Consider the following 22,900-nt stretch of genomic DNA (forward strand, 5'->3'; position numbering starts at 1 on the left):
AACATGATCCAGAAGCGCAGACGTCTTCTCTGGGCCAAGGCTCATTTAAAATGGACTGTGGCAAAGTGGAAAACTGTTCTGTGGTCAGACGAATCAAAATTTGAAGTTCTTTATGGAAATCAGGGACGCCGTGTCATTCGGACTAAAGAGGAGAAGGACGACCCGAGTTGTTCTCAGCGCTCAGTTCAGAAGCCTGCATCTCTGATGGTATGGGGTTGCATTAGTGCGTGTAGCATGGGCAGCTTACACATCTGGAAAGACACCATCAATGCTGAAAGGTATATCCAGGTTCTAGAGCAACATATGCTCCCATCCAGACGACGTCTCTTTCAGGGAAGACCTTGCATTTTCCAACATGACAATGCCAAACCACATACTGCATCAATTACAGCATCATGGCTGCGTAGAAGAAGGGTCCGGGTACTGAACTGGCTAGCCTGCAGTCCAGATCTTTCACCCATAGAAAACATTTGGCGCATCATAAAACGGAAGATACGACAAAAAAGACCTAAGACAGTTGAGCAACTAGAATCCTACATTAGACAAGAATGGGTTAACATTCCTATCACTCAACTTGAGCAACTTGTCTCCTCAGTCCCCAGACATTTACAGACTGTTGTAAAGAGAAAAGGGGATGTCTCACAGTGGTAAACATGGCCTTGTCCCAACTTTTTTGAGATGTGTTGTCATGAAATTTAAAATCACCTAATTTTTCTCTTTAAATGATACATTTTCTCAGTTTAAACATTTGATATGCCATCTATGTTCTATTCTGAATAAAATATGGAATTTTGAAACTTCCACATCATTGTGTTCCGTTTTTATTTACAATTTGTACTTTGTCCCAACTTTTTTGGAATCGGGGTTATATTAAAAAGGCAAGAAAACTGCACTAATTAGCTTTTAACGAGGCACGAGTTAGCTGAAAAGCATTCCAGGTGACTACCTTATGAAGCTGGTTAAGATAACGCCAATAGTGTGCAAAGCATCATCAAGGGAAACAGTGGCTACTCTGAAGAATCTAAAAAATATGAAACATTTTTTTTGCACTTTGTTTACTACATAATTCCATGTGTTCCAGATGTTATTTCATAGTTTTGATGTCTTCAGTATTGTTCTACAATGTAGAAAATAATAGAAATACAGAAACATGTATGAATAAGTAGGCGTGTACAAACTTCTGACTGGTACTGAAGGCAGAAAAAAATATATCCGATCATTAGTTTTCTTTTTTCAGACATGTAAAAGTTTTTTCCTTTACCTGACATGTTTCGACGGTGTAACTTCCGTCTTCATCGGAAGTTAGACGGAAGACGGAAGTTACACCGTTGAAACATGCCAGGTAAAGGAAAAAACTTTTACATGTCTGAAAAAAGAAAACTAATGATTTGATTTAATAAGAAGACATAATGAACCTAACACATCTAAAAATATATCGGGTAATTAAAGCTAGACTGCTTGCAGATTTTTCAAGTGTAGGTCATAATAAGAATTCTCCCTGACATCCAATGATTTTTGTTTAGTGGACTAAAAGCTACTGAATTCAAATCACAGACTTCCAATTTTATTAGTTTTTTTTTTTTAAATAGAACAATGAATGAATTTAGGGCCATGTGGCCTTAAATTCTCCACTATTTTTTCCTGCTTCACCATGATGCAATTCAAGATACTACATCATGCATCATGTGGTGGGCTTTCCCCGTTCACGCAAGGCATTGTGAGATACAAATTTGAAACAGGAGAGAACAATGGAGGATACGAATGAAACGTGAAAGACCGACTACAGTAACGGAAGGCGAGAAGAAAACACGTTACGTTGTGAAGGAAAGGAAATGCAGGACCAAACTAATAAATATCGGTGCTCAGCGATCACCTCGGTGTGATCAGCTGTTCATTTAGCGACAGAATGATGGAACTGTCAGTACACGGTCAAAGGTAAACCTGTAGATGGCAGTAATGCAACACTGTGGATGCCGGTAAGAAGAAGGTGGTCAACCTGCGCATGCGCACACAGACTTCCTCTATCCGTTTGACTGCGTGAAGCGAGCGATTTCATGCACGTTATTTGCTCGGGAATCCCCTCAAATTAAATAACTTCCTGGCCACAGAATGGCCTGATATTTTGTGAGATGTTACAGAAATAAACTTCTATCACAATGACCACACTTCAGAGGGAACTAAATTTTACTGAATTTATGAAATCGAAAGGCCGTCTAGCTTTAAACTCTTCATCGCAGCGCCTAGAAAACCCTGCTCATTTTTTTCCGGCTCAGATGTCATTCTTCTTTCCTGTCGCTCTCGTTTTTAAAAGTCATGTAGTGATCCATATCAGCAGTACATCATCATGCATTAACAGCGAGTGAGGCTGCTGACTGGAAGGTTATGAGTACAAATCCAAGCACTGCCAAGCTGCCTTGCTCTTAACCCTCACTTCATCACCTGCATCCTGTCTCAACTCCGTTGACTTTGGATAAAAGCTTCAGCCAGATGAGCACATCTCATCTCATCTCATTATCTCTAGTCGCTTTATCCTGTTCTACAGGGTCGCAGGCAAGCTGGAGCCTATCCCAGCTGACTACGGGCGAAAGGCGGGGTACACCCTGGACAAGTCGCCAGGTCATCACAGGGCTGACACATAGACACAGACAACCATTCACACTCACATTCACACCTACGGTCAATTTAGAGTCACCAGTTAACCTAACCTGCATGTCTTTGGACTGTGGGGGAAACCGGAGCACCCGGAGGAAACCCACGCGGACACGGGGAGAACATGCAAACTCCACACAGAAAGGCCCTCGCCGGCCACGGTGCTCGAACCCGGACCTTCTTGCTGTGAGGCGACAGCGCTAACCACTACACCACTGTGCTGCCCCAAATGAGCACATGTAACTGTAAATGCAATGCCAAACCTGGCATCTTACACATCTGCTTTCAGAGCACGCTGCCCGCGGTGTCCTGGTGAGTGAAGGAAATTCTTCTGCTTCTCAATGGTACAAAGCACAAGCACAGAGAACTGCAAATCCTCTGAATTAGTATTAAATCACCCAATAACAAGTGCCTCAACTTCTACAGACACACAATACCATCGCTGGACAACTGCCATCTTTGCACATTTTCTTAGGTCACATATCTGGGCGCAACTCTGGACCCCTATCTTCAGTGGGCAGCTCATACAGAGTCATATGAAAACTTCTGGCTAGCCTGGGTGCCTTAAACTGCGCCTTTGTTACCGAGGAAATACTCCAAACCATGCTTCATACTTTGTTATATTCACACTGTGCCACTGCCTGGCTGCCATCTCTTGTGCAGTGCAACAAAACACTAGAACTAAACAGGTTGTTAAACTGAGCTGCAAGGACCATCACAGGCCAGACACTCCAGGACCGTGTCTCTACTGGGACTCTGTTAGTGGAGGCAGGGATGGAGAGGATTAAAGTCAACACTCTAGTCGCTGTGTTGTTTAACGCAGTTTGCAAAAGAGCTCACCCTATATGTCAGCCATGTTTAAAGTGATACCGACACGAACAGGTCTCCTCGGTGTCATTTTACAGATTTTAACACAAACTCAATTTTTTGGTGTCATCGCAAGGTGTGGAAATGAAAACTCATCTCATCTCATCATCTCTAGCCGCTTTATCCTTCTACAGGGTCGCAGGCAAGCTGGAGCCTATCCCAGCTGACTACGGGCGAAAGGCGGGGTACACCCTGGACAAGTCGCCAGGTCATCACAGGGCTGACACATAGACACAGACAACCATTCACACTCACATTCACACCTACGGTCAATTTAGAGTCACCAGTTAACCTAACCTGCATGTCTTTGGACTGTGGGGGAAACCGGAGCACCCGGAGGAAACCCACGCGGACACGGGGAGAACATGCAAACTCCACACAGAAAGGCCCTTGCCGGCCCCGGGGCTCGAACCCAGGACCTTCTTGCTGTGAGGCGACAGCGCTAACCACTACACCACCGTGCCGCCCGAAATGAAAACTCAACAAAATAAAACATTTAAACCTCCGGTCACGAAGCGATACTTGGAATTCCCTTCCCTTCTGCTGAGAATGGCCCAAACCGGAAATCGGTGAACACCTGCCTGGAAGGCACGCTGACAGAACATGAGCTGTGTCCGAAATCACTCTCATTCACTACTCCCTACTCACCACGTAGGGAATTCTATATAGAAGACTATATAGTGAGTTCACTAGTAAAATGAGGAGAAAAAAAAAAAAAACACTTTCGGACACTACGCCGCTGCACCGTTATTTACATCATTACTGTTGCACAATTAAAACGTGCCAGATCAGTCGGCCGGTGGGTTTTCAAACATTAATAAATACAAAGTACTCTGTGTCTGCGGCATCTTTCGGTTCTTTTAAATCAAGGCTGAATCCTTTCTTTCTTCTTTGCCGCTGCCTTTTATTAAATCAAATTTGAGGTTTTTGATCAATTCCTCGCTCTGCACTCTAACTTTTATTCTTGTATTTTATCCATCTTATTCTATTTTAAGCTTTTTTTTTCTCCCTAGTCTCTTACTCTTTTTAAGATTTTTTGGGGGCTTTTTTCACCTTTATTGGATAGGACAGTGTAGAGACAGGAAATGAGCGGGAGAGAGAGACGGGGAGGGATCAGGAAATGACCTCGGGTCGGAACCAAACCCGGGTCCCCGGATTTATGGTATGGCGCCTTATCCACCTGAGCCACGACGCCCCCTAGTCTCTTACTCTTTAATTAAATATTCTCTGTTGCTGCACCGGGTGCTCCTCTCTGTCGTAATAATTCTCACTCTACATTTGGACAGGAATTCAGTGGACACCCTTTATGCAACTTGATGACCTGGCACTTCTGTCCCCTATCTGTCAACAGATGCAGGAGAAAACTAATAAGAGTGGCAATCCACCTCAACTCAAATAGGCTTGAATATCAACAAGGAGAAGACCAAGATCCTGAAGGTCAACACCACGCAAGCAGTGACCCGATCAAGCCGGAAGGAGAGGTGCTGGAAGAGGTGGAAGCCTTTACCTACCTGGGCAGTGTCGTCGGCAAGCTGGGAGGAACCGATACTGATGTGAAGGCACGAATAGGCAAAACGAGCAGCTGTTGAGGAACATTTGGAACTAAAAGGAACCGACTCTGCAAACGAGGATCAGGCTGTTCAACTCCAACGTCAAGTCGGTTCTTCTATATGGAGCAGAAACCTGGACGACAACTGTGGCGACAATGAAAAAAGCGCAGACTTTTATCAACACCAGTCTGCACAGGATCCTCCGGATCCGCTGGCCAAATACCATAAGCAACCAGGACCTCTGGCAGAGAACCAACCAGCTTTCTGCAGAAGAGGAGATCCTGAGACGGCACTGAAGGTGGATCGGCCACATGCTCCGCAAGCCAGCCTCCATCACCACCAAACAAGCGCTCACCTGGAATCCCTAAGGCAAGAGGAACAGAGCACGGCCCAGAAACACGTGGTGCCGAGACCTTGAAGCTGACACCAAAAGAATGGGATACACCTGGAGCCAACAGCTCAAGACCGAGATGCCTGGAGAGCCCTTGTTGGCACCCTATGCCCCAGGAGGGGAAGTAGGCAAAAGAGAAGCGATACATTCGGACAGCACTACAAAATGGCGAACTCACTATATAGTGAGTGATTTCGGACACAGTGCATGTCTTGTATGATGGGGATGAAGAGGAGTTAGTTGGAGAAGAAGAGGACAGGGAGAATGTAGGGCTCAGGATAGAGCGCTACCGGTTTGAGCTGTACCAGGACTGTCACACTGACAACCACAATGAGGTGAGTGAGTGCCACTCAGATCTCGGCAAGCTGACAAGTGGACATGGTGGAGGGATGACTAGAACCGACCACCTGGTTTTGTTTACATAAATAATTACCAATAACAGCTGTTGTTAGAATCTTTTAGTGACGCAACTGTTAGTCTCATCTCATCTCATTATCTCTAGCCGCTTTATCCTGTTCTACAGGGTCGCAGGCAAGCTGGAGCCTATCCCAGCTGACTACGGGAGAAAGGCGGGGTACACCCTGGACAAGTCGCCAGGTCATCACAGGGCTGACACATAGACACAGACAACCATTCACACTCACATTCACACCTACGGTCAATTTAGAGTCACCAGTTAACCTAACCTGCATGTCTTTGGACTGTGGGGGAAACCGGAGCACCCAGAGGAAACCCACGCGGACACGGGGAGAACATGCAAACTCTGCACAGAAAGGCCCTCGCCAGCCACGGTGCTCGAACCCGGACCTTCTTGCTGTGAGGCGACAGCGCTAACCACTACACCACCGTGCCGCCGTAACTGTTAGTATCATAGTAATTCCTGTCAATAAGTTATAACTCAGGCCAAGATAAAATCATCGTTTTTGTTCCAATTTGGCAATACCGACCTCCCAAAAGCAGCGTGGCACAGAGATACATCACTTAGTGTAGACAACTGCAGTGGAAAGTAGTCACTAGACTGCAGCCAGTGTACCAGAACAGTGCTAGTTTAGATCTACTCTACTTATTTTATTACCTGAAGGCTAAAATAAAATTTTCCCAGCTACCTAAGAGTACCTACCTACTGTTCACGCCTGCGTTTGTCACTGTTTTCAAGCATTTTCAACACTCTGGAGTAAGGGAGTACGTGTACAATAGAGTGCGCCATTTGCCTGTCAGATTGCTTTATTTTCACGGAGTCAGAGAGAAGAGTGAATTTATTTAGGTGTCAGTATTACTTTAAAACCTTTTCAGTATTGAAAAGTACCACAAAGGAACACTGCATTAATACTATAATATGTGTAAATAAACTGCCATGTTATCAAGTGACTGGACTTGTCTGTATTCCTTTGATCGTGATGGAAAATGATGTTTAAAAGTCCTGGCTTCAGACGCTGTGTGCGCACGTCCGGTTTCTGGAGATTCCCCGATCTACTTCACAACAAGACTTCACAACAATCATACTGCTTTGGCAATGCTCGAAAAACATCATGTCCGAGACGACTAAAGTCTGTGCAAGGACAAGTAAAACTTTAATGGTAATCTTCCGATCGGACAACAAAAGTTAGTGCTGGCAACCTAAGCGACACAGGCGCTACGAGAGCAGGGAACCAGTCTAAAGTAGCTCGTCTCGTTTCACGGGAAATGCATTAAAAAGTTTTATTCATCAACACGGCAAAAGTACAAAAAATATTTTCAGGAAATCATTCAAATTTCCATGTTTTTGGTTATAATTCGTTGAAGTATGCGTGTGCTCGAGTGCACTGGAAAAGCTCGGCTCAGAGGGGTCCACGTAACGACAATTATACCAACTGGCTAAGAGCGACGAGGGTCAAGGACATCGTGTGCCAGCAGCGATGTTGAAGCGGGCAGGTGTCAAACTCGGAACTTTTATATCATGATTGGAGTTAATAATAAACGATCTCACTGAATAATGCTCCTTACCTCTAACCAGTGTGTGTGTGTTTTATATATAATTTTTTAAATTGTTTTTGATGGTTTCATATATTTCGTAATGATATCATTTTTATGTTCTAAATATTTATCATCAGCATACCGCCATTGTGGCACGGGAGCCTGTGATTGGTGGACAGCCGACAAAGGGTGTCTCCCATTGGTTGTAAATCGTGACATAAAAATCGTAAACACATATGGGACCGACTGACTGTTCACACACTGAAGCCGAGCGGAGATGTCCGGCGTCTGTTGCTGTTGTCTGAAGAAAACTGCAGCTAAAAAAGCTCTACTACCAGATTACTTGGATAATTTTAGTCAGAAAGAAGCGAAGGATAGATACACACGGAAATCAGAGTTTATTAGCGGTTCTGACCCATACAAAATTCCTCGAAATGACTGGAGTGACGGGGCAGATTTGTGGCCTAGCGTTAGCATTAGCTACATGTTGGAATATACCTTCTTTTTCCCGAAAAGTCCCGACACGGAAGAACAGTTTAAAAAAAAAAAAACCCTACAGACCTTTTCCCTGACATCAACTTTTGGGAACAGAGTACTGCGAAAGCCAAAGCATTTACTCTCAAAGGGCTCTGACCTAAACTGTGGGCTAGATGGTATTCCCACCCCTCCATACCGTATCTCATCAACCCCAAGGACATGTAGTTACACAGCTATCTGCACTCCATCATTTATACAGTGATGCTTATTATTGTTAAAACAAGATCTGAAGTGTTATTTGTAAAATAATAAAATATCTTGCTCTAGACTTTCAAACAATGTTGTAAGATTTTATTTTAATTTTATCTAATAGTGGATGGTACAATAATTACAAACACGAACAGAATCAGCACATTCCAGTTGTAGCTGTAGTCATATAGTAACTATAATCATTCTTGTAATAATAATTTCAATAAACAGTTAAAGTGCTGATGACACGTTTTTGACATCTTTGGTGATGTTTTATAACATAAAAAGTAATTCCCGATGATCCATATATTAATTCACGAAGGCGCCTATTTTACAAGTTATGATAAAAAACGCGGCTATTTGGGCAAATTTGACGGGGCTGCAGCACCCAGGAGACGAAAGAGGAGGAGGAGCTACATGACGTCAGCGAAAGAACCTTCCTCCTAACTTACCCGTTTGTTGTTGATGCGACAGGTGTTCAGTTTGTCATTATTATTATACATTTTATATATTTTATATATATTTATATTTATTTATATATATATATAGAGAGAGAGAGAGTTATTATGCCTTCATGTTGTGTTGCCGGCTTTTGCTCCAAAACTCACAAGGATGGGGTAAGTTTATTCAAGTTTCCCAGAGATCCCGAGCTGCATGCGAAGTGGGTGAAGCAAGTCAGGCGCACTCGTGACAAGTGGGAGTCCTCACCAACATCCGTCCTGTGCTCTGAATGCTTCGATTTGGATTGTTTTGACATCCTTCCCAGCTTAAAAGAATCTCTTGGGTGTTCAGTTCAGCACAAACGTGTGTTACTACCATCAGCAGTGCCTACACAATGTTGCCAGATTGGGCGGTTTCAAGTGCATTTTGGTGGGTTTTGAACATATTTTGGGCTGGAAAACGTCAGCAGTATCTGTTGCCAGATACTGCTGAAGTTTTCCAGCCCAAAATATGTTCAAAACCCACCAAAATGCACTTGAAACCGCCCAACTGGGCGGGATTCCTCCCAATCTGGCAACACTGCCAGTATTCCGGAGGGGGTCTACTAGTAGCTATGCCAGATCCAAAGACAGTCCTCCTGTCAGAACGTGTTGTGAAACGACATAAATTAAAGGTACGTAGAGCTATAGATTCTACATGATAATCATAAATGTAATCATAAAGTCGGCGTGATATCAGTCATGTATTTGCTTGTGAAAGCTTGCGGCTTTCATGTAACTGCCGCCTAGCAACGAGAGGCAAAGGGTAAAGAGGGTAGGCTATCATAGATTCTATTCGGAAGAGATCAACACAATTCTAGACTCCCAGAAGAGGAAGAGCTAGCACTAGAGAGTTCACCGGCGTTGTCATGCGCCATTTCCATTGAGTAGAACCAGAGTAGAACAGCCAGTGAACCGCAGCGTGTTCTCCCGCTGACGTCACAACATGGCCGCGAGCCACGGACCCAGTTTTCTTGCGCTGTGCAATTAAAAGTTGGATATTCGCGTAACAACAGCTCCTTTTCACGTAATTATAACAGAAATCTAACATGTTTGCCATGTTGTATAGTTTATTTAAGAAATTGCATAGAGTCATGTTCGTGTCATCAGCACTTTAATGTTCAGTTCCCTCTTCATTTATTCTCAATTCAAAGGCACAGCTGAGTCGCACAGGTTGATCAGTGTGTAACGGACAATAACATCTCATCTCATCTCATTATCTCTAGCCGCTTTATCCTTCTACAGGGTCGCAGGCAAGCTGGAGCCTATCCCAGCTGACTACGGGCGAGAGGCGGGGTACACCCTGGACAAGTCGCCAGGTCATCACAGGGCTGACACATAGACACAGACAACCATTCACACTCACATTCACACCTACGGTCAATTTAGAGTCACCAGTTAACCTAACCTGCATGTCTTTGGACTGTGGGGGAAACCGGAGCACCCGGAGGAAACCCACGCGGACACGGGGAGAACATGCAAACTCCGCACAGAAAGGCCCTCGCCGGCCCCGGGGCTCGAACCCAGGACCTTCTTGCTGTGAGGCGACAGCGCTAACCACTACACAACCGTGCCGCCCCGGTCAATAACAATTTTATCCAAAATAGTTTTTCCTGCCTTAGTTGATTTATTTCCGTTTCAGATGCGTGCAGCTGTTGTAAAGTTCACTGTGTTTGTGTAGAACTCTCTCGAACTGTAGGCTCATTTCTACACTCTGGTTCCACGGTGACATTTTGCACAGGACTGTGTTCCTTTGATAACGGAAACAAAACTCCAGCATTATTATTATTATTATTATTATACTCATTCAAAACTCTCCACAGCTTAATATACCCTAAATTATTCATTCCTCTACTACTAGAACTTACTTCTTTCTGAATGTGTCTGCATATATTGGTGTTATGGTTCTGTGGATTTATGATAATTATGCTGTTTCACCTATTTAAAAATCAGCTGCATTCTGTCCTCTCCAAAATAAAATAAAGCCCTGGGCAAGTGGAATTGTTTTTCGGGCAAGTATGTTTTGGGTGCTGCTCGCCCACTGGGTAATTAAGGCTGGGAGATTTTTTTCAAGGACTGTTTGTTTGTTTTTTCACTTTTTTAATCATCAAAGGCTTATTATTCACAATCACATTGTGGGTGAAAATTATCACAACTATATTTTCACCGAGTCATAAGGAAGAGTGAATTTATTTAAGTGTGTGTGTGACTTTAAATAGAAGTCACCTCCTGTTATAAAAGTTCGTACTCGAACTGCTGTCAAGCTACTCTCGGACTGGGATCCCCATCAGCTTAGCTCTCCGCCAGCGAACGTCGAATCATTTAAAGGCAGTTTATGATACTACGGGCCCTGGACATGGAACAAGCTACCATTAGAAGTGACAGAAGTACTAGACCAGAAGACATTTAAAAATGGACTTTATAGTAGCAGTACATAGCATCTGATATTTGAGTACAGATTTAGTTGTTGCTGTGATGGTGTGTGTGCGCGCGTTCCTTGTATTTAAATGTTTTTACACCAGAGAAACCTGAAAAACAGCTCAAGGACCTGTGTGTGTACTGCTGGTCAAACAAATAAACTTGCAACTTACTTTCTTATCTTGATTTAGCAGCACAACACATGAAAGAACAAACAGTACACGAGTATCAGAGCAGAATAGGACACTGTGGGCGTGGTCAATCATTCAGCACTAACGAACAGAAGATGAGGTTTGAAATTCATCTCATCTCATCTCATTATCTCTAGCCGCTTTATCCTTCTACAGGGTCGCAGGCAAGCTGGAGCCTATCCCAGCTGACTACAGGCGAAAGGCAGGGTACACCCTGGACAAGTCGCCAGGTCATCACAGGGCTGACACATAGACACAGACAACCATTCACATTCACATTCACACCTACGGTCAATTTAGAGTCACCGGTTAACCTAACCTGCATGTCTTTGGACTGTGGGGGAAACCGGAGCACCCGGAGGAAACCCACGCGGACACGGGGAGAACATGCAAACTCCACACAGAAAGGCCCTCGCCGGCCACGGGGCTTGAACCCAGGACCTTCTTGCTGTGAGACGACAGCGCTATCCACTACACCACTGTGCCACCCAGGTTTGAAATTCTTACACTATTTACTCTATAGACTGTTCTGCCACCTGTAGAGTAAACTTTTTGGTTTAAATGAGAAGCGTTATGTTTGGAGAAAGGAAGACACTGCATTTCAGCATAAGAACCTGCAGAGTAAATTTTAGTGTCATATTGTTTTGTAATTTTCCTTTTCACTAAGTGTCGTCTCTTCAAGGACTAACGGCTCGGAACATTTTGCACCGAAACATTTTTCATCTTATGTTCCTTACATGTGTAGCAGACGTGCGTACGAGACCGCGATTAGACAAGATCCAATCAGCTTTAGAGCTGATCACGCTCCCGGCGGCACGTGATCAGGGCATGTAATCGCAATGATGTAATGCGACAGATGTAACGTCTCCTTTTTATCTAGTAAAGAGTATATATAGATTTGAGAACAAAGGGACGGTGTGAGGGGTGTGCTGAACCCTCATCGCTTGTCCGTTTCTACAATAAACCTTCTTTCTCTTGCAAAAGGAAGAAACTGGCGTTGGTGTTTGTCATTTTTCCACGACACACCTCACAGCTGCAGGGTTCCTGGTTCGATCTGTGTCTCTTAGGGTTTCCTCTAATGCACAGAGGCATCACATCCCGGGTCTATTCCTGACCGATGCCCAGTGTTCCGGGCACAGTTTCCGGATCCACTGCAACCATGATCAGGATAAACAGTGACTGAAGATGAATGAATGTATACAGCACTTATATAAAGCACTTATACAGAGCAGCAGTGACAGGCACTGAGGTCAAACCACATGTACTTAAGATTGCTTCGCAAACGCATCGTCTTTACTGATGTCGCATGAATAACCTGAGTGTTACAAATAACCGAGCGAAGAGAAACCACAAAGTACAGAAGCAAAAGCATCCAATTCAGTTCTGATTCTGGTCCAGCTCTGGGGTTTACGGTTCCAATTCTACTCCTGACCATGACAACGATGTCGTCTTGAGCAGCCTGTATACAGCTGCATGTTTTTGTGTTTATATTTAAAGTAAAAATTGATATTTATATTTAACACTTCTATATAACCAAACACCAAATCACAAATTCTTCACTGGTAAAATCAGCAGCCGAACTAAACCCCAATAAAGCATTATTACCTCTGCTAACTGTGCTTCCATTTGTTTGTTTGTTTGCCTGTTCACCAGTGTTGTAGCCGAGTCACTAAACCTCGAGTCCGAGTCCAGTCTTGAGTCCCCAGTGTTCAAGTCCGAGTCAAGTCCATGTCATTAAAGAAAATTTCGAGTTGAGTCGAGTCCAACACTCCAACCGCACCAATTGACGGTGGCTGTTTTAGCGCCATGAACAGGTGAATGTGAATTCTCTTTATCAGGGAGTGTGAAGTATTCTGTCAGAGATGGTTGGGAGACGGATGTAAGTACAGAAGGTGCGTTTATTAATATGAGTAAAAGGCAGGTAAACAATCCAGAACAGCAGGCAAAATCGTAAAATGGTGAAACAGGCAGTAGGTCGAGCGAGGCACAAACAGGCTATCATAGACTCGGCAGAATTAAAGACGAGAAACAGGAAATCAGGGATCCGGAACCCAAACAAGGAAATAACACTCGGTAATGTGTCAGCAATGCAACTCAATACTTCGCGAAGTAAGTGTGATTTTTATATCGGCATGCTGTGCAGGTGCGAGTTGTTTTCGGCGCGAGAGTCCGCTTGGCGCCCGAGAGTCTATCCGATGCACGCGCCAAGGAGAACAGGTGTGCATGAAATTAGTACAAAAATTAATGCAGATATAAATATCTTATGCCAAATTATTATAGCATGTTACAAAAAATAAAGAAAAAAAAAATCAGAGTCCTCGTCTCCCATTCACAAGTCCGAGTCATCAGTGCTCAAGTTCAAGTCGAGTCAGACTCGAGTACTACAAGCCTGGTGTCTTGCTGTAGATTAATGTACTGATTTACTGTTTTAGAAAATTAATCAACACCTCCTTTTCTGACCAGTCAGATTCGAGACTTGAACAGTGATGTGGGATAAATAATTACCTATGATATACCTATAATGCAGGTAATAATAATTACCCGCACAGTTGTTTATTTAGGCGGCACGGTGGTGTAGTGGTTAGCGCTGTCGCCTCACAGCAAGAAGGTCCGGGTTCGAGCCCCGTGGCCGGCGAGGGCCTTTCTGTGCGGAGTTTGCATGTTCTCCCCGTGTCCGCGTGGGTTTCCTCCGGGTGCTCCGGTTTCCCCCACAGTCCAAAGACATGCAGGTTAGGTTAACTGGTGACTCTAAATTGACCGTAGGTGTGAATGTGAGTGTGAATGGTTGTCTATGTGTCAGTCCTGTGATGACCTGGCGACTTGTCCAGGGTGTACCCCGCCTTTCGCCCGTAGTCAGCTGGGATAGGCTCCAGCTTGCCTGCGACCCTGTAGAACAGGATAAAGCGGCTACAGATAATGAGATGAGTTGTTTATTTATTTTATCTTATTTACTTAGTTCTTATTTCTTAATATCTTAGAATAGATTGTTTTTATGTAGCTCCTTTATTAGAACAGACTGGCTTTATTGAGCATGTATTTATTGAGCACCTTAACTCCAAGCCAAATTCCTTGTAGTTGCAACAATTACTTGGCAATAAAGCTTTTTCTGATGATGATGATTCTTCTTCTGGCTGCTCCCAATTAGGTGTCGCCACAGCGGATCTTTCGTCTCCGTTGCTCCCTGTCTTCCGCATCCTTCTCTACCACTTTCATATCCTCTCTCACCACATCCATGTATCACATGCCTTCCTCGTTTTCGTTTGCCTGGCAGCTCCATCCTCAACATTCTCCTTCCAACATGCTCTGCATCTCTTCTCAGGATGTGCCAGTACCATCTCAGTCTCATCTCTCTTAGCTTCATTCCCAAGCTCTCCACATGTGCTGTCCCTCTGATGTGCTCATTCCTTATCCTGTCTAACCTCGTCACTCCCATTGCAAACCTTAACATCCTCAACTCCGCCACCTCCAACTTTGCCTCCTGTCTCTTCGTTAAGGGTACGGTCTCCAATCCATACATCACAGCTGGTCTCACTACTGTCTTATACATCTTACCTTTCACTTTTGCTGAGACTTTCCTATCACAAATGACTCCCGAAATCCTTCTCCAACTGCTCCACCCTGCCTGCACTCTCTTTCTCACCTCACTATCCCAGCCCCCATTTTCCTGCACAGTTGACCCCAGGTACTTGAATTCACCAACTTTCTTTATGTCTACTCCTTGCATCTTCACTACACTCTCATCCCCATTCTCACTGATGCACATGTATTCTGTTTTGCTACTGCTCACCTTCGTTCCTCTTCGTTCCAATGCATACCTCCATCTCTCCAAACCCAGCTCAACCTCCTTTCTACTTTCACCACATATCACAATATCATCCGCAAACATCATGCTCCATGGTGACTCTTGCCTCACTTCGTCCGTCAAGCTATCCATCACCATGGCAAACAAGAAAGGACTCAAAGCAGATCTTTGATGAAGTCCCACCTTCACCTTGAACCATTCAGTCGTTCCAACTGCACACCTCACTGCTGTTTCACTGTTCTCATACATGTCTTGCACCACTCTAATATACTTCTCATTCACTCCACTCTTTCTCATACAATACCATAACTCATCTCTCGGCACTCTATCGTATGCCTTCTCCAGGTCTACAAACACACAGTGTAGCTTTCTCTGGCCTTCCCTGTACTTCTCCATTAACATTCTTAAAGCTAAAACTGCATCTGACGTGCTCTTCCTTGGCATAAACCCACACTGCTGTTCACAGATTGCTACCTCTCTTCTCAATCTCCCCTCCAATACCCTTTCCCATAACTTCATGGTGTGACTCATCAGTTTTATTCCTCTGTAATTACTGCAGCTCTGTACATCTCCTTTATTATAAGACATGCAGTTAGGTTGACATGGGGCGGCCTTGGGCCGAGGTGCCCTTGAGCAAGGTACCTAACCCCTGACTGCTCCCCGGGCGCTCTGGTGTGGCTGCCCACTGCTCTGGGTGTGTGTGCGCGTGTTCACTGCTTCAGATGGGTTAAATACAGAGGATGAATTTCATTGTGCTTGAAGTGCGCATGTGACAAATAAAGGTTTCTTCTTGTAAATTGGGACTAGCAACTCTTTCTCCATTCACTTGGCATTTTCTCATTCTCTAAGATCTTATTAAACAATCTCGTGAAGAACTCCACAGCAGTCTCACCCAAACATCTCCAAACCTCAATTGGGATACCATCTGGTCCGACTGCTTTCCCAGTCTTCATTCTTTTCATGGCTGGCCTCACCTCAAAGCAAAGCTTTTTCTGATTCTGATATTTTAAAAAAATTATATTTTGTAAGATAAATTAAAAAGTGTCTTACCCACAATGAGTTGAGTGTGGGGATGGTTCTGCCTGACCTGCTCCTCAAACAGATCTATAACTGCAGCCAGGGCTTTGGGCTCCTTCACAAGAGGACAAATATCCCTGCGATTCAAAGAAACACATTCAACACAGCAGCAGGAGACCTTACATTAAATATATCCTCGATTAGAAACTTCACCAACTTTAGCAAAGCTGAAAATATAACATTTATGTACAACCCCGATTCCAAAAAAGTTGGGACAAAGTACAAATTGTAAATAAAAACAGAATGCAATAATTTACAAACCTCAAAAACTGATATTGTATTCACAATAGAACATAGACAACATATCAAATGTCGAAAGTGAGACATTTTGAAATTTCATGCCAAATATTGGCTCATTTGAAATTTCATGACAGCAACACATCTCAAAAAAGTTGGGACAGGGGCAATAAGAGGCTGGAAAAGTTAAAGGTACAAAAAAGGAACAGCTGGAGGACCAAATTGCAACTCATTAGGTCAATTGGCAATAGGTCATTAACATGACTGGGTATAAAAAGAGCATCTTGGAGTGGCAACGGCTCTCAGAAGTAAAGATGGGAAGAGGATCACCAATCCCCCTAATTCTGCGCCGACAAATAGTGGAGCAATATCAGAAAGGAGTTCGACAGTGTAAAATTGCAAAGAGTTTGAACATATCATCATCTACAGTGCATAATATCATCAAAAGATTCAGAGAATCTGGAAGAATCTCTGTGCGTAAGGGTCAAGGCCGGAAAACCATACTGGGTGCCCGTGATCTTCGGGCCCTTAGACAGCACTGCATCACATATAGGCATGCTTCTGTATTGGAAATCACAAAATGGGCTCAGGAATATTTCCAGAGAACATTATCTGTGAACATAATTCACCGTGCCATCCGCCGTTGCCAGCTAAAACTCTATAGTTCAAAGAAGAAGCCGTATCTAAACATGATCCAGAAGCGCAGACGTCTTCTCTGGGCCAAGGCTCATTTAAAATGGACTGTGGCAAAGTGGAAAACTGTTCTGTGGTCAGACGAATCAAAATTTGAAGTTCTTTATGGAAATCAGGGACGCCGTGTCATTCGGACTAAAGAGGAGAAGGACGACCCGAGTTGTTATCAGCGCTCAGTTCAGAAGCCTGCATCTCTGATGGTATGGGGTTGCATTAGTGCGTGTGGCATGGGCAGCTTACACATCTGGAAAGACACCATCAATGCTGAAAGGTATATCCAGGTTCTAGAGCAACATATGCTCCCATCCAGACGACGTCTCTTTCAGGGAAGACCTTGCATTTTCCAACATGACGATGCCAAACCACATACTGCATCAATTACAGCATCATGGCTGCGTAGAAGAAGGGTCCGGGTACTGAACTGGCCAGCCTGCAGTCCAGATCTTTCACCCATAGAAAACATTTGGCGCATCATAAAACGGAAGATACGACAAAAAAGACCTAAGACAGTTGAGCAACTAGAATCCTACATTAGACAAGAATGGGTTAACATTCCTATCCCTAAACTTGAGCAACTTGTCTCCTCAGTCCCCAGATGTTTACAGACTGTTGTAAAGAGAAAAGGGGATGTCTCACAGTGGGAAACATGGCCTTGTCCCAACTTTTTTGAGATGTGTTGTTGTCATGAAATTTAAAATCACCTAATTTTTCTCTTTAAATGATACATTTTCTCAGTTTAAACATTTGATATGTCATCTATGCTCTATTCTGAATAAAATATGGAATTTTGAAACTTCCACATCATTGCATTCCATTTTTATTTACAATTTGTACTTTGTCCCAACTTTTTTGGAATCTGGGTTGTATATAAAGCGACTTACAAGCCAATTAAATTAATACACAGAACTGATAAATGTAATAATAATAATTTCAATTCAAACTGAGTTCGCTAATTTCGGTAGCATTCCTGTTAGCATGTAATGACTACCGAAAAGTTATATATTTGTACCCAAACAATATGTTTACAAACACTCTCATAACATAAAACAGAATAAACCCACTTAAACATGATTCCTTTGGTGGGAAAATCAGGAAAGGTTCTGATATACTGGGAAACAAGGTCCAGTTTGTGAGCCCGAGAGCCGTCAGCCATGTTTCCACTAAGCACAGAGAGGACACAGGGCGCGTCTCAAATCAGCGCCTAGGGCTCTAGGGAGTGAACACGGAAGAAAAGAGCGAGCAGCTTAGGGCTGTGTTCCAATTGTTCTCATCTCATCTCATTATCTGTAGCCGCTTTATCCTGTTCTACAGGGTCGCAGGCAAGCAGGAGCCTATCCCAGCTGACTATGGGCGAAAGGCGGGGTACACCCTGGACAAGTCGCCAGGTCATCACAGGGCTGACACATAGACACAGACAACCATTCACACTCACATTCACACCTACGGTCAATTTAGAGTCACCAGTTAACCTAACCTGCATGTCTTTGGACTGTGGGGGAAACCGGAGCACCCGGAGGAAACCTACGCAGACACGGGGAGAACATGCAAACTCCACACAGAAAGGCCCTCGCCGGCCACGGGGCTCGAACCCAGACCTTCTTGCTGTGAGGCGACAGTGCTAACCACTACACCACCATGCCGCCCCACACTGTTTCTCAACCACTAAATTTTATTTCCAAGTTTGAAGCCAAATACTCAATAGTTCAGTTTGTCGTAGGGTCCCAAATCCGGTAGCTGCTTTGCTGTACACTTTTCAAGTGGAATAAATACATTTCTGGGTAAATTAAGAAGAACAAGCCTTTATTTTTTCACATAACCCGTGCACTCAGCAGAATGAATAAATAAATACGTTTGTGGGTACATTATATGGTTCTGTGATGCCTGCTGGAAGAGAATAGCAGGGAGGATTGAGAATTGAGCAGCAGTGGTGTGTTTACACCCGATACTAAAACTTGTAGCGTCCTAGCAACCTTCTCAAAGACGCGGACAAAAAGCCCAGAAACTCCAACTTACCCAGGCAAAAACAATACAGGATTTATCTTGTACTGTCCTGATCCCCAGATCTTTAACCCAGCCACAAATAAAAAGCTGTACTCCTCCATGCTCTTCCAGGTTTTCATCTGTTTGTCCATGTAGAACGATGTCTGCTGCACCAGGTAGTTTGAGATGTCGGGGAACTCAATGGATGGGTAATTTTCCAGCTCATAATCTCATCTCATTATCTCTTGCCGCTTTATCCTGTTCTACAGGGTCGCAGGCAAGCTGGAGCCTATCCCAGCTGACTACGGGCGAAAGGCGGGGTACACCCTGGACAAGTCGCCAGGTCATCACAGGGCTGACACATAAACACAGATAACCATTCACACCTACGGTCAATTTAGAGTCACCAGTTAACCTAACCTGCATGTCTTTAAACTGTAGGGGAAACCGGAGCACCCGGAGGAAACCCACGCGGACACGGGGAGAACATGCAAACTCCGCACAGAAAGGCCCTCGCCGGCCATGGGGCTCGAACCCGGACCTTCTTGCTGTGAGGTGACAGCGCAAACCACTACACCACCGTGCCACCCTCTGTTAATTATCTCATCTCATCTCATTATCTCTAGCCGCTTTATCCTTCTACAGGGTCGCAGGCAAGCTGGAGCCTATCCCAGCTGACTACGGGCGAAAGGCGCGGTACACCCTGGACAAGTCGCCAGGTCATCACAGGGCTGACACATAGACGCAGACAACCATTCACACTCACATTCACACCTACGGTCAATTTAGAGTCACCAGTTAACCTAACCTGCATGTCTTTAAACTGTGGGGGAAACCGGAGCACCCAGAGGAAACCCATGTGGACACGGGGAGAACATGCAAACTCCGCACAGAAAGGCCCTCGCCGGCCACGGGGCTCGAACCCGGACCTTCTTGCTGTGAGGCGACAGCGCAAACCACTACACCACCGTGCCGCCCTCTGTTAATTATCTTCACATTAAATTAATTAATGGTATGCATAACTATTGTCTTTGTATTTAGTTACTGCTACAGTAGGATCAAAATTTACTCTACTAATGTCATATTTCGCGAGTAAATTTTTCTTTCATAGGAAAAATCCTTCTTTGTCAGTGTGTAAGGATCTAATCCCATCAAGTGGTTTCTATACCCACTTCTTGGTTTTAATAACTTGCTTGTTTGCTGAACACAAACATGGCAATAAGTTCTTGTGTTAATGGACCAGACTCCACTTTTGGATCATTAATCCCTTTTGAGTGAGAGTGACCCGCATGCATGGCTTTATGTTGGCTTCTGGCACATCCATACAGTTTTAAATACAATACCTACAATTAAAAAGAGTTTGTTTTTATTGCATTTATTTCATTCCTGGGCTCCCATCTGTAACAGGGAGTGATGTTGCATCCCATTAATACACGTTACAATAGGTTATTAGATTCTAATAGAATAGATGAGCCAAAATAATTGGGGATCTTTTTTAATGGACCCCGACTTGTTACAAGTATGAATAGGCGGGCCTTAAAGCAGAAAAGGTTATGAACCACTGCTGTATTATACATCACTGCAATAACATTGATTTAAAACTGATAACATGTACATAGCAGGCTACAGAAAAACACATTGTGATGGCGAGATGACTGGGTCTGAGCATCTCTAAAATGGTACATCGTGTGGTGTGTTCCTGGTATGCAGTGGTTAGTACCGACCAAAAGTGGTCTAACGAAGGACAACCGGTGAAACGGTGACAGGGTCATGGGTGTCGAAGGCTCATCGAGTCGCATGGGGCACAAAGGTTAGCCCGTATGGTCCAATCCCACAGAAGAGCTACTGTAGCACAAACTGCTGAAAAAGTCAATGCTGACACCTTTCTGTTTTAGCCAGCGTTAACTTTTGCAGCAGTTTGTGCTACAGTAGCTCTTGGTTGGAAATACAGAGCAGAGCATCTGAGCCCATTCCTCTTTACACAATCTCTCCAGATCATCCAGGGTCCTCGGCCTTCTCTTGTGCTCTCTCCTCTTCAGCTCACCCCACAGGTTTTCACTGGGGTTCAGGTCAGGGGACTGAGAGATGGCCATGGCAGAAGCTTGATTCTGTGGTCAGGTCACCATTTTTGTGTTGATTTGGACATGTTCTTCGGATCATTGTCCTGCTGGACAATCCAGTGACGACCCAGTTTGAGTTTCTTGGCAGAGGTAGCCAGGTTTTGATTTAAAATGTCCTGGTATTTCATGGAGTCTATGATGCCATGTACCCTCACAAGGTTTCCGGGGCCTTTGGAGGAAAAACAGCCCCAAAACATCACAGAACTTCCACCATATTTAACAGTTGGGATCGGGTTCTTTTCATTATAGCCATCCTTCTTTTTACACCAAACCTACCTTGAGTGTTTTTTGCCAAAAAGCTCCATGATTTTTACATCAGACCAGAGAATACGGTTCCAGTCAAAGTTGTAGTAGCATTTCACAAACGTCACATGATCCTTGGGGATTTTTTTTTTTGCCTCTCTTACCCTCCTCCTCACTGTATGTGGGGGCAAAATAAATTTGGGTTTGTAACAGTTCCACTCGGTTCCCCGGCTTATGGTCAACACACTTCTCCCTCATTTGGTTTGTGTGTTCTGTTATCTTTCCCATGTTGATGGATGACTCAGGGAATCTGGCCTCTGTCTCACCTCATATTTGTCCCCAGTTAATCAGGAAGTCACGGATTACAGCTTGAAAGTTCCTACACTCTCCAATCAACTCATAAATACTGTACAATTTAAATGGGAAACATACTTCAGTTACATTGCATTCACTATAATTTCCAGGGGTGCCAATAATAGTGGAATGTGTGTTTTTGTTGAAAATAATTATTTCTTGATGAGGGATTTGTTTTTCTCTTAATAAATTTATTTCAATTAAAGGGTGGCTTTTTCTCATTTTTTTCCAGTGTGAGATGAAGCGACGTCACCAAAAGTGGATTTTTTCTTAACCTTTTTACTAATCTTTAGGGGGCGGGGCAAAATCATAGACGGCACTGTATACACACACACACACTTACTTTGTGTGGACACTAATTAAAATAATGCATTCCCTAGCGGGCGGCACGGTGGTGTAGTGGTTAGCGCTGTCGCCTCACAGCAAGAAGGCCCTGGGTTCGAGCCCTGGGGCCGGCGAGGGCCTTTCTGTGCGGAGTTTGCATGTTCTCCCCGTGTCCGCGTGGGTTTCCTCCGGGTGCTCCGGTTTCCCCCACAGTCCAAAGACATGCAGGTTAGGTTAACTGGTGACTCTAAATTGACCGTAGGTGTGAATGTGAGTGTGAATGGTTGTCTGTGTCTATGTGTCAGCCCTGTGATGACCTGGCGACTTGTCCAGGGTGTACCCCGCCTTTCGCCCGTAGTCAGCTGGGATAGGCTCCAGCTTGCCTGCGACCCTGTAGAAGGATAAAGCGGCTAGAGATAATGAGATGAGATGAAATGAGATGAGCATTCCCTAGCCCCCTACTCTAACCTTAACCATCACAACGAAATGCCTAACCCCAACCCTAACCTAAACCTAATTCTAACCTGAACCCTAAAACTAAGTCTTAACTCTCAGACAGGCCTTTGAAGAAGTGACGACCAGCCAAAATGTACTCACTTCCCAAAAATGTCCTCACTCTGTTGGTAAAAATGTTTTCCAGTCCTCAATATGTAGCAAGAACAAGTACAAATACAATTAACACCCCACCCCCAATTCAGAAAAAGTTAAGACAGTATGTTGAAATTGTAATTAAAACTGAAAACAATCTTTGATCTGTATTGCACCCAAAACAATACATCACATTATTTGATGTTTTACCTCATGGATTTTATTTATTTATTTTAAAAGTTTGATTCTTGCAACACA

At 44.0% G+C, this 22,900-nt stretch overlaps 1 protein-coding gene across 1 annotated transcript in view; it reads right to left on the reverse strand.

Moving 5' to 3' along the window:
- The window catches only part of aprt (adenine phosphoribosyltransferase), a 57,346-nt gene extending 39,137 nt beyond the window's left edge, over nucleotides 1-18,209 (reverse strand). Inside the window, exons 1-2 of the mRNA XM_060911421.1 lie at nucleotides 18,095-18,209; nucleotides 16,077-16,180 (exon numbers count right to left, since the gene is read on the reverse strand). Of these exons, the coding sequence (XP_060767404.1) occupies nucleotides 16,077-16,180; nucleotides 18,095-18,186 (196 nt within the window). The 5' untranslated portion in view covers nucleotides 18,187-18,209. The remainder of the gene's footprint in view (nucleotides 1-16,076; nucleotides 16,181-18,094) is intronic.
- Between the last annotated feature and the right edge of the window lie 4,691 nt (nucleotides 18,210-22,900).

The sequence above is a fragment of the Neoarius graeffei genome, chromosome 27, assembly GCF_027579695.1.
Source record: "Neoarius graeffei isolate fNeoGra1 chromosome 27, fNeoGra1.pri, whole genome shotgun sequence".
Classification (NCBI taxonomy): Eukaryota; Metazoa; Chordata; class Actinopteri; order Siluriformes; family Ariidae; genus Neoarius; species Neoarius graeffei.